Source organism: Melozone crissalis, unplaced genomic scaffold (assembly GCF_028551555.1).
Source record: "Melozone crissalis strain CALT ecotype California unplaced genomic scaffold, PUWL_Pcris_2 ptg000020l_1, whole genome shotgun sequence".
Classification (NCBI taxonomy): domain Eukaryota; kingdom Metazoa; phylum Chordata; class Aves; order Passeriformes; family Passerellidae; genus Melozone; species Melozone crissalis.
This window is the reverse complement of record NW_026535798.1, coordinates 279850-297048: the sequence shown is the minus strand read 5'-3', so window position 1 is coordinate 297048 and position 17199 is coordinate 279850. Positions and strand designations below refer to the sequence as shown.

Here is a 17199-nt window from a genome sequence, read left to right as displayed (position 1 = left end):
GCAATTTCAACACCCATTATTGGCATTCCAACACCTTTCAGTGGCATCCAACACCTTTTATTGCCATTTCAACACCCCATTTTTACCATTCCAACATTCTTTTTTGACATCCCAACACCCCCTGCTTTTTTAACAAAGGCAAAAGGATCCTGGGAATCTGTTCCATCCGGAAGATATTTCAGATTTGATTATTAAACATTATTTAGCAGCAGACCTGGCAGCCCATGGAGCACCTGAAGAGCCCTTCAGCCACCCAGCCCATCCAGAGGTGACCTCAGGCTGGAATTGGCAGCGTTAATTAATGGCATCCCTGCGCTCCCAGTCCCTTAATGAGCTGGCAGGGTGATTAGTGCATAACTAAAGCATCTCTGCCACCTACAGTACAATCCAAACCCTGGATTATCCCGTGCCTGGATCCTGAAGTGCTCTGGGATGATTTAAAACTGGGATTTAAGGTTGTTCCCAATCATTTCTCCATGGATTCTCTCCATCCCTGTTCCCAGCTCTTTCAGGAGGATGAGGTGGAGCAGAAATGGATCCTCTGTGGCTTTTTGCCATCCTTGGGGAACTCCAAGGCAGCTGAACCCACTGAATTGGAAACTTTCTCAAAGATTGAGTTCAAACAAACAGATTTGGGGCTGAGATCAAACAAGGGATGCCCCAAACCCAGATTTGGGGCTGAGATCAAACATGGGATGCCCCAAACCCATCCTGAGTAAGTTCTCCTGGCTGGTTTTTATGACAACACCCTTAAATTCAATGTTTTCACCCCTCAAGGGCCATTTCATTGTTTATTCTGCAGCAGCAAACCCCTCAGGAATAATCTTTAGCTATGCAGAGCCAAATTTCCCTTTCACAGCTGTAATTCAAGTGCCTGAGATAAAAACCAGACAAGAATGAAGCAAAGCTGCCTGAATGAGGCTCAACTTCTCCTGTCCCACATCCCTGGATTTGGTTTTGATCAGCACATCCTTGAAGGGTGGATTCATCCCAAACCTGAGATGTTTTTCCCTTGTGTGACACCAAATCCTCCACATTAAACAAAATTCCTTAATTCAAAACAAGGAGGGGTTAATGCCATCAAAACTCTTTTTGAAGAAAAAGCACTGAAGTGAGGCCTTCTCAACTCTTTTTTATTTCTTTCCTTGCTCTCTCACTTCCCACTGAATCCAGGCATGAAATATTTATCCCTTTCCCTCCCCTGGCACAATTAGTATGGCTGTACATGGCTGGCACTGATTACTCTGCATTCACGTCCCATTATCTATTTACAATCCCAATTCCTGCTTTAATTTGTTTCCACGCAGAGAGGAAGAAAAGGAAGGGGGAAAAAAAATCAATAAAGTGTCACAAAGTGAGGCAGAAGCACTGGAGCAGCAGGAGGAGATGTTTGCACACAGATTTGGAGCACCCTGAAATTCGATTATCAGCAATTTGGCCATTAGTTCTTCTTAAATGGACCCAAATACGATGAGAATTCCTGGTGTGGATGCTGCAAACCCCGTGCAGGAGTCAAAGGCACGACTGAAGGCAGGAATTCCATCTCAAATCCTGCTATTTCAGGTGAAATATCTTGGGTCTGCTTTGCAATTCTTACTGTATCATTAATTGTTCAATCTGTACTTAGATAACCTGCACTCCTTTAAAGGTATTTGTCCTTGCAGGGAAATCTTCAGCTGACTTATGTCCTCGGCCAAGCTGCCTGTTCAGGGAACAGATGGGAAAAAGGAGGCTAAATTTACCATTTTGTTTGCAGCACAGTATGACCTATTCACAAGATTTTTCTTTTAATGTGTTAGTTGTGGAAATCTGTTAATTTGATATTTAAATTATTTTCAAGTGGAAGCCTCATTTATGGTGTTACCTCAAGAGGGTGACTAAAATCTGTGGGCTTGAACAGGTACAGTGTGTAGACCATGTGGCTCTCATTTCCTTCCTTTTCCAGTTGTATGAAACACTTTGCTTCAGAAAGCATGAACTTGAACTTAGCCATGTGGAAGAATGCCTGGAATGACTTAGCCCACACTGATTTGAGGAACTGGAAGGTGCTGCCTCATGCACCTATGGAACACGTAGCTCTGTTGCCACGAGGTGATGTGTGTTGGGAGTTAACACCAGGGATGTGAATGTGCAGGAAGACAACTGTGCCATTTCTGCTTTCAGCCTTCTGTCCGCCTGGTCTCTCTGCTAGAGATCATGCACTAGACAGGCTTCGGTAGTAACAGAGATCCAGTAGGAACTCACAGTCCATGGCAATCTGTGGTGCCATCAGGGGATTTCTGTCATGCCTTCACCATCTCTTCTGGTTCTTCCTTCAGAGTTTCTCTGAGGATAGTCTGCAGTAATATATTATGTATGTAGGTTGTGCCAGGGCAGTATTTTGCAAGCAGCTGGAAGATAATTTGCCTGCCCCAAGCATAGGAAGGGCTTTTCCCTTACATCAGTCAGACAAGGTTTTGGTCTGTCAGTTCTGAAGTCAGGAATAGAGCTCACATGCTACTGGTGCCTTAATGACAAGGAGAGCAGAGCCTGTGTCACAGAGCTGCTCCTCCTTTGCAGAGGACAGGAATGCTTTCATGTCCAACATACCCCTTTGCTAGGCAGCCAGGATGCCATCAACATATTCACTAGCCTGCTACAACTTGTGCTCGTGCAAGGATGGACTGGGACAAGATTTTTCCCAGGAAACCATTCCAGTGTCACATACACAGTTTAAAGAGCTGCTGAGTAGCTGTGGTGCACGTGCAACAGCACCAGGTGTGCTGTTTTGCTTCTTCTTAGTTTAAAACACAAGAGGTTCCTGCATTTCTTTTCAATCCTGATTTGTGGTAATTTGGGAGGCACAGCTTTAATAATCTCCAGAGTGCTTTTTATCATTACCCTCTCTTCTGTCCAGATACGAAGCAGATTGGAAAGGGTGAAGACTTATCAGAACAACTCCCAGACACGTCAATTGGAGGCTGCCTGACTAAATTCTCATAACACACCCTGAAAATGCAGCTCGTGCCATCTGCAAGGACAGTTTCGGAGAGAGCAGATCGCAGCTGCTGGGTGAGAGAGGCAGCAATAGGTACTGCCAGCTCAGTAGTTCAGCTTATAGGCTCTTACACCTTCCTGAGACTTGCACAAATGGAGCAGTGCTGGCACTGCAATGAGGTCACTGCTTTGCCAGTGTTTACCCCATTGGGCCAAAGCAGGATTAAATGAGACAGATCTCTGCAGGACACTGCAAGTGTCATTGGGAAGCTGCTGTGGAGCTGGTAGGCTTAAAACACTGGTGACAAGATGTGGCTGTACCTCAGGCAACATTGGCTTTTGAATGGCAGTGTCAGAGGTGATACAGCAAGGAGGTGCATGCAAAAAATCCTTTCAAAGGTTGAAGCTGAATTTCTGGCATGCAAATGGAAATGCTGATTATTCCTTACTGATCTTAGATGCTGTCATGTCAAATCCACTTGCTTAGTGTCACTTCATAGCCACCCCTGGGACACTTCCTGAATTGTTGATAGGATTTAAGCACAGCACAAGAAGTTAAGTAGGAAACTTTGCTCAGTCTTTAGGGTACAGGCTGGAGACTGCTGAATTGGGGGGGGTGTTTGGCAGAGCTCATGGTAACTACTCCCTGTTGGAGGTAAGAAGTACCAAGATCTTTCTATAGAAGCTCTAGGAGAAGAAGGGAGAAGAAAGAGGGGGAAAACTCAGGAACAGACACACTGGTGTGTTGCAGACCTCTTTTATGAAAATTTCTTTCCTTAGGATTTTTCCTCCTGAGAAGCCAAGAGGCCTCAGGAACAAAATGTAAACAATCATTATCTGCTGCTATGGAATGCAACAGGTGCATCTGTGATTGGCCCATGTTGGATGTTTGTAATTAATGGCCAGTCACAGTCAGCTGGCTTGGACAGAGAGCCGAGTCACAAACCTTTGCTATCATTCTTTCCTATTCTATTCTTAGCCAGCCTTCTGATGAAATCCTTTCTTCTATTCTTTAAGTATAGTTTTAATGTAATATATATAATAAAATAATAAATCAGCCTTCTGAAACATGGAGTCAGATCCTCATCTCTTCCCTCATCCTAAGACCCCTGTGAACATGGTCACACTGTTGGGAGGGAGAGTAGAAACCCTAGAGGAAGACCCAAGACTTAAATTCATTTCATGGAAAGGAACTGAAGGTCATGGTGACTGGTGGGCCAGACTGATTCAACATGAAGAACTGAAATGATCAATTTTTAACAGAAAGAGTCTCAGAAGAGCATGTGGAGAAGATAATAAGCCCTGTTTTTTGTAACCATGCATATCCTCTGAGTGAGATGGACTTTGCTCCTGGTGGGAAAGCAGAGAAACTAGCCAAAGCCCAAAGATAACTCCAGAGCAGGGCACATTCCAGCAGAGCTGGGAAGCCAAGTGCACCAAACCTCTCAGAATTGCTGCCTTTGTCTTGTATTGAAGCTGCTGGAGCTGCCCTAGGCAGAGGAAAGTCAGTGGCTGCATGCAGCTGGTACACAAAAACACGTGACAAAGTGACATCAGCCTCCTGCTCTGGGGGCTCAGAGGAGCAGTGGACCTGTGTCAGACCCTGTGAACAGGGCATAGAGAGAATTTATCCTCTCGGCTCCCCGCCTCGCCCTGGTTTTTGTGCTGTTCTTTGAGGAGCAATGAAAGGATGTTCTGGTGCCACAGCCTCAGTCCCTGCCGTGCGCTGGGGCTGGAGCAGCCGCCCACCAAGGCAGCTCCTGGTGGAGGATGGGCCCGGCTGTTGCTATAACAACTGCACCTCTGTCTCGTTCCTTTTGAGAGATGGATTGCTGCTGGGGAGATGAAGCGCAGCAGCCTCTCCTCACTGATGAAAGCCCTGCCACAGCCTCCCCACACTGCCGTGCATCTGCTGGCTCTGCCACGGCCTGTCCGAGCAGCGCTGGCCAGGGTTTCAGGATGGGCTGCATCCCAACCCTTCAGCTCGGTGTGTGTTTGTGTTTCTGTGCCCCTGCCTCTCCTCCAACCGAGAGCCATTTAAAAAGTCAACCTGCCAAAATCTGACCTTTTCTCAGTCTGCGACTAGAGTTTTTTCAAAGGCTTATAAAGAACTGATAGTCCTGCTTCCCCCTCTTGTGCTTTGGGGTAGAAAACAGCAGTGAAATGAAGATTCATCAGCCAAGTATTTTGTGTGAATAAAGCTAAAAGTTTGTGAAGCTGAAAGGGGGTTGTTTTATTTCAATATTTTCCTTTGATTTTGATATTTTCCTTTTGTTTTTATTCTATGTGTCAACAATCTTCTGTTCCGAGACCTAAATCTCTCAGCTCCTGCTAATATCTTCACAATGCATGCCATAAAACATGCACAAACTGTGTGCTTGTACTGAGAAGGAGAGAGAGGGTACTTTAAAAGGTACTATTTTACTTCAGGGATTGTGTTTATAGAGGGAAGGGGAAGTGCTGGGGTTTTAGTCTAAGACACTCTGGAATCCTGATTGTGGTAAACTGTTTGCCAGTATATGCTCAGTGTAGGATATCCAAACCATTCAAGAGTTCATATGGTGATTGGGAATTAAATCAAGATATGAAAAGGAAATATTTCATTAAAATCATTTGATAAGAGTATTTCTGCATTGTACCTCAAAAAAAAGGAGATACATTTATTGTCATGGCTCCCAACTCCCCCAAAATGCTGGAATCAAGAGGCTTCCCCAGCATGTTGCCTTCTAACAAACCTTTCACATTAAGTCTTTGTCTACCTACAGTTTTTCAATGAGCAAACAAAGAAGACAAAAATATTAGTGCCTGTTAGCCCCCCCAAATCCAAAAGCTTCTGAAGGAGAACGATGTGGATAAACAAAATTAGAATAGATTTAATTTAATTTCTTTTTACAAAAAAGCACGACTTCTGTATGTTTCATATTTCATAGAAAATAGTTTTCATGTCAAGCTGCTTTTTGTTGTAATGCATAATAACATGATTATGAATATTTATATACTGGGCTAAAGTCACTGTCTATTTGTACAGGGGGACATACAAGTTCCAGCACATGATGAAACTTTAGGAACTGATATTTTTAGGGCTGGTTATTTGGTTATTTTCCACTAGATAGTTTTGATTTTTTTGGAAAATTCTTTTGAATTTGTATATTCATATACAAATAAGGTGATAGATTCAGGATAAAATGGTAAATGTTTTAAAACCTGGAAGTGTGAAACCATGTTAAAGCATATCACTCTCACCAATATTTTTGTAGAGTATTCATTCAAACTTGCAAAATGTATGGAGTCAGTTCACTTGTATTCCTCAGGAGATAATCACTCTCACTGGTCCCTGCCTTGTCATTAGGGAATTTTTTCCCCCATATTTTCCTTATAGAACTTTACTTCATGATGAGAAGCCTGCCACCATGTCCTGTTCTTACTTTATCCCAGCACTGATCAATATGAAGTTGGGGTAAAGGGCCATGACACATTTTGAACATTTCTTCAAATCCTGGTTTTGCCTGAGCATTCCCATTGGGCTCACTCTTGAGTCACTTGCTGTTGGGGGAATGCAGTTTTTCTGCTGTGGCAATAGGGACTTTGCAGTGTGATGGCTTAGGAGCTGAAATGGGTGATTTCAGCTGTAAATTGTGGGAGGGGCCCATTAAGGGCAGTATTTAAGTATACTATTTTTACATTTACATAAATATGCTATTTTAACCCATTACATCAACTGACCAACCTGTGCCAACACCTCACCATCCTCACCGGGAAGAATTTCTTACTAATATCTAACCTAAACCCACCTTCTGTCAGTTTGAATCCATTTCAAACTTGTCCTGTCACTTGTAGAAGTCCTTCTCCAGCTCTCTTGTAGGCCCTCTGGGTGCTGGAAGGTGCTATAAAGGTCTGCCCAGAACCTTCTCATCTCCAAGATGAGCATCCACACCTCTCCAAATTCAGGGTTTTGAGACCAGACACTGGAGAGGGGAGCCCAGCCATGGGGCAGAGGCTGTGGTTACAGGGCAGCTGGTCTGTGTGGCACCACAGAAGCACAAAGGGGAGGAATTTCTGCCTGCAGGAGGCTTGGCACACACTGGCTTTGTGCAGGGTGGAACAGGCAGTAAAGTCTTGGCCACTTATGCCAACAGTGACTTCCCACATTAAAAAGCTGATCTGCTCCAGTGAAAATCAAGGAGTTGATGGTCTGCTTAGGCTCATGGCACTGTCTTTCTGCCTGGCTCTCTGCAAAAGAGCAGCCTCACAGTAGCTTGGTGTCCCATGCACGCTGAGCTGTGGCTGCAGCAATGCCTGTGCTGGCCACATCCCTCTGCACTGTGTGATGAAAGAGGGGCAAGAGAAGGGCACAGCCTTCCCAGAACCCGGGCAAGATACGGGTTTGCTTGCCCATCTTATGCATGGGATGAAAGGGGGACCAGCCCTCTGGGAGGGGAGAAATAAATGAGATCTGGATTATGAGAAGAAAGAAGGTTGAGGACCTCTAGGTTAGGGAAGGGGTGGGAGTTGCATATCTGGGACTTTCCTACCAGTAAGAATACTTTAAAAACTGATAAAATCTTTCAGTATTTTGTCTTCTATTGTTCTAGTATCAAGGATGCAAGCGTGTCCTGAAGGCGTTTGCTGGAGCTGTGACCTCTTTGCTTCCTCCCCTCCCCACTATTGTTTTTTGCCTTAGTGAAGAGAGACGCTTTTTTAGCCTGGTACATAAGTAAAGGACTCTGCTTGGGTGTGAGTGGGGAGGACTGCTGCTTGCTGCAGTTCTTTGCTATGCTTCTACAACCAGATTCAAAACTGATGTTAATACACTATTTTTTTATAAAATTCCTATATTCCAATTTATTTGCTTTTCTGTAGACTTGCCTGGCCATTATTTCTGTTAGCTATTTATGTTTTATGTTAGCCCTTAGCACATAGTCACATAGTTGATTCCTTTTTTTTTTTTCATTATTTGATTGAGTTAAAGTTATGCAAAGCACCTTCTGTTTTCTAGGGTGGATTTTTTTTTTCTCCCTTAAAAGTGATTCTCAATGTGTTAGCCAAGAACATAGGGCTAAGCAAATGAAACTATGCAATTTTTTTTTTGTCAACAACACATTTCAATATAAGTAGTCAATCAATTATATTGCAGTTACTTTTTTAAGAAGCTTCTAGAAACTTCCAACAACAACAAAAAAATTTGGAGTGACTAGTAAGTTTTAGTGATTCCTTTTTTCTCTTTTTTAAAATTCCATTTTAAGACTCCTCACTGTGTTAGGCACACTGTTTAAATCTTATCCCTGTATTAGGCACTAAAATGTCAAATTAGTCAACTTGCTCCCTAAATTTCTTGGAAGCTAGCACAGATTCAGCTTGGAAAGCACAGACATATTTTACAGTTCTGCTTTCCTAGTCAAAGGAAGGTTTGGTTTGGGACAGTGGGAAGTGTTTGGTTGTTGGGGGGTTTTTAGACTGTGTTTTCAAAGTGATCGAGGCATAAGAATGAAATCAGAGAAACCTCCTAACCAGTTTTGAAACTTATTGTCACTGGCTTGATGAGGAGCCTCTTGTCACAGTGCCCATGAGCACTTCTTTTGCGTCTGCAAATGGTTAATTTTTTCCTTTCCTCTTGTTTTCTTTAAGCTTCAAGAGACAGTCAAAAGGAAGTTGGAAGGCGCACGTTCACCTCTCAATGGAGAGCAGCAGAATGGAGTTTGCGATGGGGGCTTTTCTCCAACCAGCAAGCGGACACGCAAGGATGGGCCAGGCATTGAGGCAATCAACAGCTTGCCCATTAATCTGCCTTTGCCTGCTGTTTCTCCTCTTCACCAGCTTGACATGAAAGCTCCTGTGCTCCTGCAGAACAGTGGAACTCACAGGAGTAGTCTGGAAGACTTGGGTGAAAACGGTGGGCTTTCTGAGATAAAGCTCCCTGTTAACGGCTGCAGCGAGCTGGATGATGGTTTTAACATCCTGCACAACAAGGAGCTAAAGCAAGAGCCCCTGGATGACTCCAACTGCATAGACACTTCTGAAACATCTCTTTCCAATCAGAACAAGCTCTTCTCAGACATTAACCTAAATGATCAGGAGTGGCAGGAGCTCATAGACGAGCTGGCGAACACCGTCCCAGAAGATGATATACAGGATTTGTTCAATGAAGACTTTGAAGAGAAGAAGGAGCCTGAATATCCCAGGCCTGCCACAGAGACTCAGGAGAGCGCGAGCGTGAAAAGTGATCCATCCCATTCTCCATTCACTCATGTCCCATTGGGATCTCCCCAGGTCAGACCATCTTCTTCCGGTCCTCCATTTTCCAACATCTCCTCAGGCTCCAGCGTTGCCTCAGCATCCAGCGCGCCGCTGGCCCCAGTCCCTGCTGGCTCTCCAGCAAATTGTGTGGTGCAGTCCCCTCAGACCCCCGGCCAGGCCCACACTCCCGGACAAACGCAGGGGCGCTCCGGGAATGGCTTCCTGATGAGCGCGGCCTCGGCCGTGGCGGGCTCAGGGCCTGGCCCCAGCGCTGACCTGTCCCCAGCCGAGCAGCTCAAGCAGATGGCAGCCCAGCAGCAGCAAAGGGCCAAGCTCATGCAGCAGAAGCAGCAGCACCCAAATCAGCCCTCAAGCTGGTCACCAGGGGGGCCTCCATCCAGTCCCTACGGAGCACCCTTCAGTGCAGACAAACCAAATAGCCCAATGATGTATTCTCAAGCCTTTAACAACCAAAACCCTGTAGTGCCTCCTATGGCAAACAACCCCCAGAAGACCACAATCAATAACTACCTCCCTCAAAATCATATGAACATGATCAGTCAGCAGCCAAATAATTTGGTCACAAACTCCTTGGGCAAGCAGCCCAATCTGCTTTCTTATGGCAACACCAAACCTCTGACCCATTTCAGCACTGAGCTGGGTCAGATGATGGCCCCGGCAATGGCAAACCCCGGGAAGAACACCATGGTGCCCTACATCCAGCAGCAGCAGCAGGCCCAGCAGGCCCAGGTGCCAGCCCACGTGGCACACCTGAGCGAGGAGCAGAAACGCATGCTCATCATGAAGCAGAAAGGAATGATAAATCAGCCCGTGGGATATGCAGCACTCCCTGCCCTTGGTCAGGTAAGTGAGTGCGCAACCAGAGGCTGATACAAGGGCTTTGTACAGTGGGCCTCTTGTGTTGCTAATACAGAGTCTGACACCTCTTTGTGCAGTCTCCTCCATTTGTCTCCTCTTTCTCCTGGAAAATATGGAATGTCATTGCAGATGCTTCTTGGATTTTTCATGTGGTATTGCAGCCTGATTATTTTAAGAACTGAAATTATGTTGCACTATGCTTCAGTTGTTAATTCAGTGCTCTCTCCCTGTGTCTCTTCTGATGAGTGCTTGGGGCCACTCTGGGAAATTTTGAGTTAGAAGTCATTCTTCCTTGGAGGGTTTATTTCCTTTTTTTTGTAATGCAAGACTTGGTGGTTGTGGATCCCAAACCACTGCATGGCTTAGTTCACCACAGTGTAGCGAGCATTGTGAAAAAAAGATGGAGCAGCTGGTCCCTTCTTCTTGGGGTAGAGATCAAGCTACCTCTAAACAGCATTTTTGGCATTTTGGCTCTGGGAGCAAAGGAAAAATATTTTGGGTTCTGAGTGCTTTTGGTTTTAACTGGAAAAAGTAAGAACAACAGAATGCTTTTAGTGGTGCTTGGGCCATGATGATGAGATGGTTTATTCTGGGACTTTCAAGTAGTCGTTAGCAACCCCAAGTATTTTGTCTTTCAGCAAGAGGCTAAAGCCATGTTGGCTTCAGAGCCCTGGCATCACTGTCTCGTGTATTCCATGCTAAGCTCTGGTGCAGCAGTTGCCAGGCGTGGGGAATACTTTGTAATGAGTTAATAACCAGTTGGAATATTGCTTATATCAATGCCCTATCACCTCCTCGGTCAGCAGGGTGTTCCTAGCTGTGCAGCCCCTGTAAAGATCTGCCCATGGAAAGGTTCAAGAACAAATTTTCTAAATGTTGTATTGAGAGTTTTAAAATGGATTAAAGTTAATAATCAATTCTCAAAGTGATGTCTTTGCAGAAGTTATGTGCCACCAAAACAGGTCAAGAAATCTGATATACACCAATAGTGTACAATACACTCATAGAATTGATGGTTGATCATTTTAGCATAACATCTTTTCACCAAATTAGCTGTTTACACACCACCTACAGGGAATACTTCATTCTGAGCATGGTTTAGCTGTGACTCACACTGTAATGCATGTAGAAATACAGCAAATTTTGTTATTCCTTCAGCTTATGGAGTTTGGGGATCAACCAATAAGGAGAAGTAGGAGCTTTACCAGGTCAGACCACATCACATATTATTTAAAGTTAACTGCAAAACAAAAAGAAATGTTCATCTGCCTCGTGGTTTTGGTTCAGGATGTATGGTGACAGCTCAAAGGTTCATATTTTTATATTAATTCTGCTTGCCTATTTTATTAGACATAGGTGATCTAAAGCCTCTTCTTTTGGAAAAGGCTTATCTAGAGAAATATTGCAATAATGACTTAGACTGTAATTGTAGCTACAGGTTTGTCATTTTGTAACTAAGAGGCGGAGGATGCTTGGTCATGCTGCCAATGCTTTATTGTTTCTTGCCTTTGCTTTTGTTAAATCTGCTGAACTCAAAGACCCATCAAAGAGCTGAGAGGATGACCTGCCTGTGTGGAAGAGTTAATGCCATCTCCTCCATTTCATAAGTTGAGAAATTCATGTTAATATCTCTCTGCAATTCCACAATATGAATGGATAGCCAAGGTTTCATTTATCTAATCTCATTCAGTTCCTTTTTTCTTATAAGTGTAGGAAAAACTGGATATTTGGATAGAATTAGATATTCTTTCATAAACAAGTCCAGATATTAAGTCATTTCTGTGACTTATAAAGAAGAAGCTTAGGGCAGAGCCATACATAGTTTGTTATAGTCAGGGATAGTTTGTTTGAGTCAGGGATTTTTTCAGAGGTGCCCTGAAGGTAATTTTGATGGGATTTTTTTTCTGGAGCGGAGTGTTAAATCCAGAGGCAGATTCTGACTCGTCGATATCCAAAAAACCTCATGGTCGGTCCTGACTTGTCTACCTTACCAAGACTCTTTCCTACCAATATTACCTCATACCTGACTGTTCTCCCCTTGGTCAGACTCAGAATTCCCTGCTCTCTACCTTGCTCCATGTCCCCTGATCTGCCCCAAAACCATTTGTTAGTTTGTGAGCATGTGGCAGGTGTTGCCCGTTTTTGGTCTTGTTTTTTTCTGGGTGGTTCTTCCATTCTTACTTGGCTGGGGCTCATAGGCTAACCCAGCAAGTAGATTTGCACAGATTTGCTTGGTATTTGAGGGATAGAGATTCTCTTCTCTTGTGGTTCTCATGTCATAATAAAAGAAATCAGTTCCCCCCTCAAGACACAACAATCGCTTTGTTTAGACTTTTTATATTATTTTAGAAATAAAAGGGAGAAAACCTGAACCCACCTCCTTCTCAAAAATTACACTGTTTTTTAAGCTAAAATGTTCCATTAAGTTTTTGAGATCTATGCAAGGTTTTATGTGAGGCAATTTTTCTCTTCTTCCTCAAACCAAAAAGTAATTTCAAACTGAAGAAAAGTAAAAAGGTTTTCTTTGGGAAATTTAGAAATAATTAACTGTGCTTTTTCTTAGTTCCAGCTGTTCTATATGAATGCATAATGGTAAGAAAAAAAACCAGCCCAAAGGAATAACTGTTGAATGGCTGAGGCAAAATTTGATGTTTGGAGCCAAGTGTGTGAGGGAAAGTAATGAGAGGTCAAAACAAAACAGAATTCTCTGTGGGTGTAAGAACAGTAAAACTAGACTGCAGCTATTTGCCTGCATGGGACTGTGAGAATGCTGCAATTGTTTCCTAATGAAACCACTAGTTATTTTGTTTAAAATTGTAGAGATGCGAATGAAGGAGAGAAATGACACCATCCTGCAAGCATATTTCATATTTAATTATCTGCCCTTTGTTTTAATCTTATGCAATCAAGATGCATCATCTGCTCAGTCTGGTTTTGCATGCCAAAGTGAATACTGCTAAATCCTCCAAGTTACTGCTGGTAGAGAGCTGAAACCAGTTGTTCCATTGCTTGGCTAGAGAATGTGTCAGAATAACTGGTCTTTTCCACTTTATAAAACACAGTTGAAGTGGTAACTCTTTGATTCATAGAAACTTCTCCATTTGTTTAAGATTTATAAAAATACAGCGTTGTGTGATTTTTTCCTTGTCAAGTTTCATGAAGACTTACAGTGTGTATTATTCACATCTGTAAAGAAAATGTTTTGTGTTATTTTTAGAAGCAGATATTTTGTATTACTGACTGCACAAAATGTATATTAAATGTCCTCTGTTTTACTTCTTTTCCTTCCTACATGATCTAGGTTGCTACATAAAGAGCAGTTTGTCCTGTTATTTAGTAAGATCCAATAGTTTAATGATTCAGTGTGTGCCAATCAACTCTCCTTCAGTTTTATTCATTACAACTGCAGTTGTGAAGCACTGTGGTTTTGAAAAGTCTATAGCCAGTAGCAGCATATTTTTACATAGAGTGCTACCCTTTCCTGGTGGTTTTTTGTGCCATTTTTTTCCTGAAAGCGCAAGTTAGCATCATCAGTTTTAGCTTTCCAATCTCATAGCCCATTCCAGCTGCTCTGAGCTCAGCATGCACCTGACCTGTGTCTGTGTGAAGGAGTGCTCTCTGATGGTCAGTCTGTACTCCCGGCATGGCTAGGATGTTCCACATCACCACCAAGGTGTACCTCACATCTCTGACTTCGTATTTTGTCTTTCATTTTATCTTTGTGGGTCCTATTTCTGATGCTTTCCAAAACATTTCTAAATAGTCAAGCCTTATGCCACATAGAAGCATTAGGTTATCGGTATGTGTGTTCCCTGCAGAAAGATTTCCTAACGTTGCAACGTGTGAGTGTCCATAGTAGGAACACTCAAGATCTCTTGAAAGACTGTCCAAGTGAGTGGTTAAGTGCAGATTTGGAGTCCTTTGCTCAGGAGGTTCTGCCAAACCCCAGCTGATGCATCTAATTTGCTGAAGAACGTGGCTTCTGCTCTCTCAGCAAAGATTTCATTCCTCATGGGCAATGGGAAGCTTGCCCTCTCTATGTTAATGCTCACCAGCTCAGTGTTGTCTGCCACAGCCAAACTTGTTAATAAGGAGGGGAGCAGATCAGCTGCTCCCTGTATTCTTTGTTCTGTTGTTGCATTCTGGAGTCCTCCCACTCACACTCAGCCCCTTTTTCATGTGTGAGAGGAACATTTTGTGTGCCTTAGCCTGCAAGCATATCTTACACACTGGGACAAAGCCACCCATTCTGTGGCAGCACATCTCCCAGACAGGGGCTTAGTCCTCATTTACACCCGGTGGGAGCTTGTTAGCAGCTCTTCCTGGACAGTAAGAGAGGAGCTGCCCGGAGAGGACCAAGTACCTCATGAGAAAGCAAGCCCAACTTTAGCAGCATTGTCACAAAATTGCATTTCCTCTGTCTCCTTTTCGCTTCTGTTTCACACTTGGGCAGTGTTAAAGCTGATTACTCACTCCAGAGGCTTAGTCTTTGGCTCATGCCAGTACCCTTCTGTTGAATCTGTTCTGTCAGATCTCTCACTTCTGGTTAAAATCTGGTTTGAGAAACAGGTAAACATGTGAAATGCCTTTTGTTTGGGGAAACTGGAGAAAAGTCTGTGTCTTTGAAAAATAGAAAGAAAAAAATTTGAAAGTGTCTACCTAGAGAGAGTGTAAGGTCTGTCCTGAGATGACTCCTCCTTTTGTGACATGACATTCCTTGAAGAGTAAACATCCTCAAAAGCATCTGACTTTTAAAATCATTTTTGTACATAGTATTGCCTAGAGAAAGCAAGATTCCTGAGACTGCCCAGCATGCACTTTCCAGGGAATTATTTTTCCAGTGTGTATTTATTTCCCTCTGAATCCAGCAGGTTGGGGGGATTTTTTGTTTTTGTTGGTTTTTTTTGTTTCAATCTGTCCTATATTATTTGTCTGCTTCTTTTCTCTCTCCCACTACTCCATAAGGCATTTTTCTTTCTCTCTGTCTAAGTTCCCTGCTGAAGTTTACCTCCTGTTTCCCCTCATCCAGCTTTTATCTCTCTACTTCCCCTCCTTACCCCTTTAATAGCACAGGACCTTTTTCTGGTGTTGTCACAGCTCACAGGAAATTACTGCAGACACCATGGCTTTCTGTGGTCTGTATACCTCTGGCAGATGGAAATAGTATGAAATATTTGTTGTCATAGTAAATGGTTTTTTAACCAGTCATGGGACAGGTGAAGAACTGGGGAATCTCAGCTATAATCTCACTAATGTTGCAGCACCATCCATGAGATGAATTTGGCCTCTACATCTGCAGTCTGACTGCTAATCCATCTCAACCAGAATTGCAGCGTTCCAGACTATGGAACAGCTTCACTGGATTGAGATTATTTGCAGTGTGCCCTTATCACAGATGGCTGAAACAAAACAAAACAGGTAGGAATGTTCTATTGTTAAGTGGCATAGGACATGCACACCCTAGGGGATTTGTCTATGGCAGGAGAATGCAGTAAATTAGGGTTACAAACCCTTGCAGCCTTGCAGATGGAAAAGCAATTTTAAGTGATTTTTTTGGGAGAGTAACTTTCAAACCCCCCATATCATGTGAAACTGGTCCCATCACTTGAAGACAACTTCACTGTTCTCACAGACGTGCATAGAACAGAAATATTTAAAGCCTTTTAAGACATTTCTGGCATAATTACTATGTGTATCACAAACTACACAGTGTACATGGATGTATTGTAAAATTTAGTGTATGTGGTCAGTCTGAAGATGCATTCACTTTATCCATCTGACTCCGTGGGGGTTGCTAGTCCAGAATCAAGGAGAATAATTTCTGTGGTTCCCCAAGCACCTGCTCACATCCCCCAGGTAAAAGGAACACAATGGGGAAACTGTATGTACCAAAAAGCTTGTGTGTCTGCAGTGGGTGAAGCTCTGGGTGTCAGTGTGATTGATTTTCAGTTAATTGAGAATACAATACCTGGTCTCTCTTTCTCTCTCCTCCATTTTTCTTATCTATTCCACCACTTTTAATTTCCTATTAATAGACTGTGCTTTTCCTTTTCAACTTAGTGAGAGATTTCTCACCTACACAACCTTAGTCAATGGGAGCACTTACATAAGGACTGCACTGTTTGCCCCTGTGCATCTTAATGAAATTGGAGAAATTGTGGGGGTTTTTCCCCTTGTTCTTTGGAATTGCATTCTCCTTTCTCAAAGACTTTTTTTGGCCTCACAAAATTAGATCATAACTTTGCAGAAAACAACCCACTGTGATCACAGCTTCATTGCACAATGCCTGTGCTTTCTTGAATGTTGTTCCCATCTCTTCAAGATGAAGTAAGATCCAGTGGGTTGGACCTTTGATCTGCATAATAAAAGGCAAGGAGATAGTTTGTAAATCCTTCCTTTCTCCATCTTTATTCTTTGCAATTTGGGACTCAAAGACCTGAAATAATTTTTGCTTGCTGAGAGGAAACTTTATGTAATATATGTGGAGAAACTATTATGATAATTAGCGTTGTTAGGAAAAATCAATGTGTGTAAGTCATCCAACAGCAAGCAATGATCTTCTCACAATCAGCAATTTATCATGCATTGTCAATGCAGGAGGGCTAAGACTATTTTATTCAGATAAATTTCTCATTCATTTAGTCAGTAAATCATGGTGCACTTCATGATAGTAATTTTTAATGTGACTGCATTTTGTAAAGTTTTAATCACACATAATGGATTTTATCTGACAATGAGGTCAACCTGTAGTCTCTTCCTCTGTCATTTGAATCTTACCATCCCATCATGGGGAAGATCACAGTCACACCTGGAAGCCCCAGACTGCAAGGAGATAGGAAATACAAGGGGCACAAGAGGATGAATAGTTTAGACTAATTTTTATCAATTGAGGCTTAGGTGAGGATTTACTCTTGGTGGAACAATAACAGATTATACTTGATGTATCCTTGCATCTGAGTGTAGCTGAATTTGTTTGAAAACTCTTTGCATGAGCTCTCCAATGAAGCTTTTGATCTGACCAGCTTGAGCCTGAGCTGCAAGAGCACCTTTAATCCACTGGGTACCCTGGGAAGGATGTAGCTAATGCTGCTCTTTTGTCTGCACTCCATG

The 17199-nt window shown here is 43.0% G+C and overlaps 1 protein-coding gene across 1 annotated transcript in view; it reads left to right on the top strand.

Moving 5' to 3' along the window:
- The window catches only part of LOC128937652 (mastermind-like protein 3), a 29115-nt gene that overhangs the window by 101 nt on the left and 11815 nt on the right, over positions 1–17199 (top strand). The window contains exon 2 of the mRNA XM_054277448.1: positions 8602–10074. Coding sequence (XP_054133423.1) covers positions 8602–10074 — 1473 coding nt within the window. The remainder of the gene's footprint in view (positions 1–8601; positions 10075–17199) is intronic.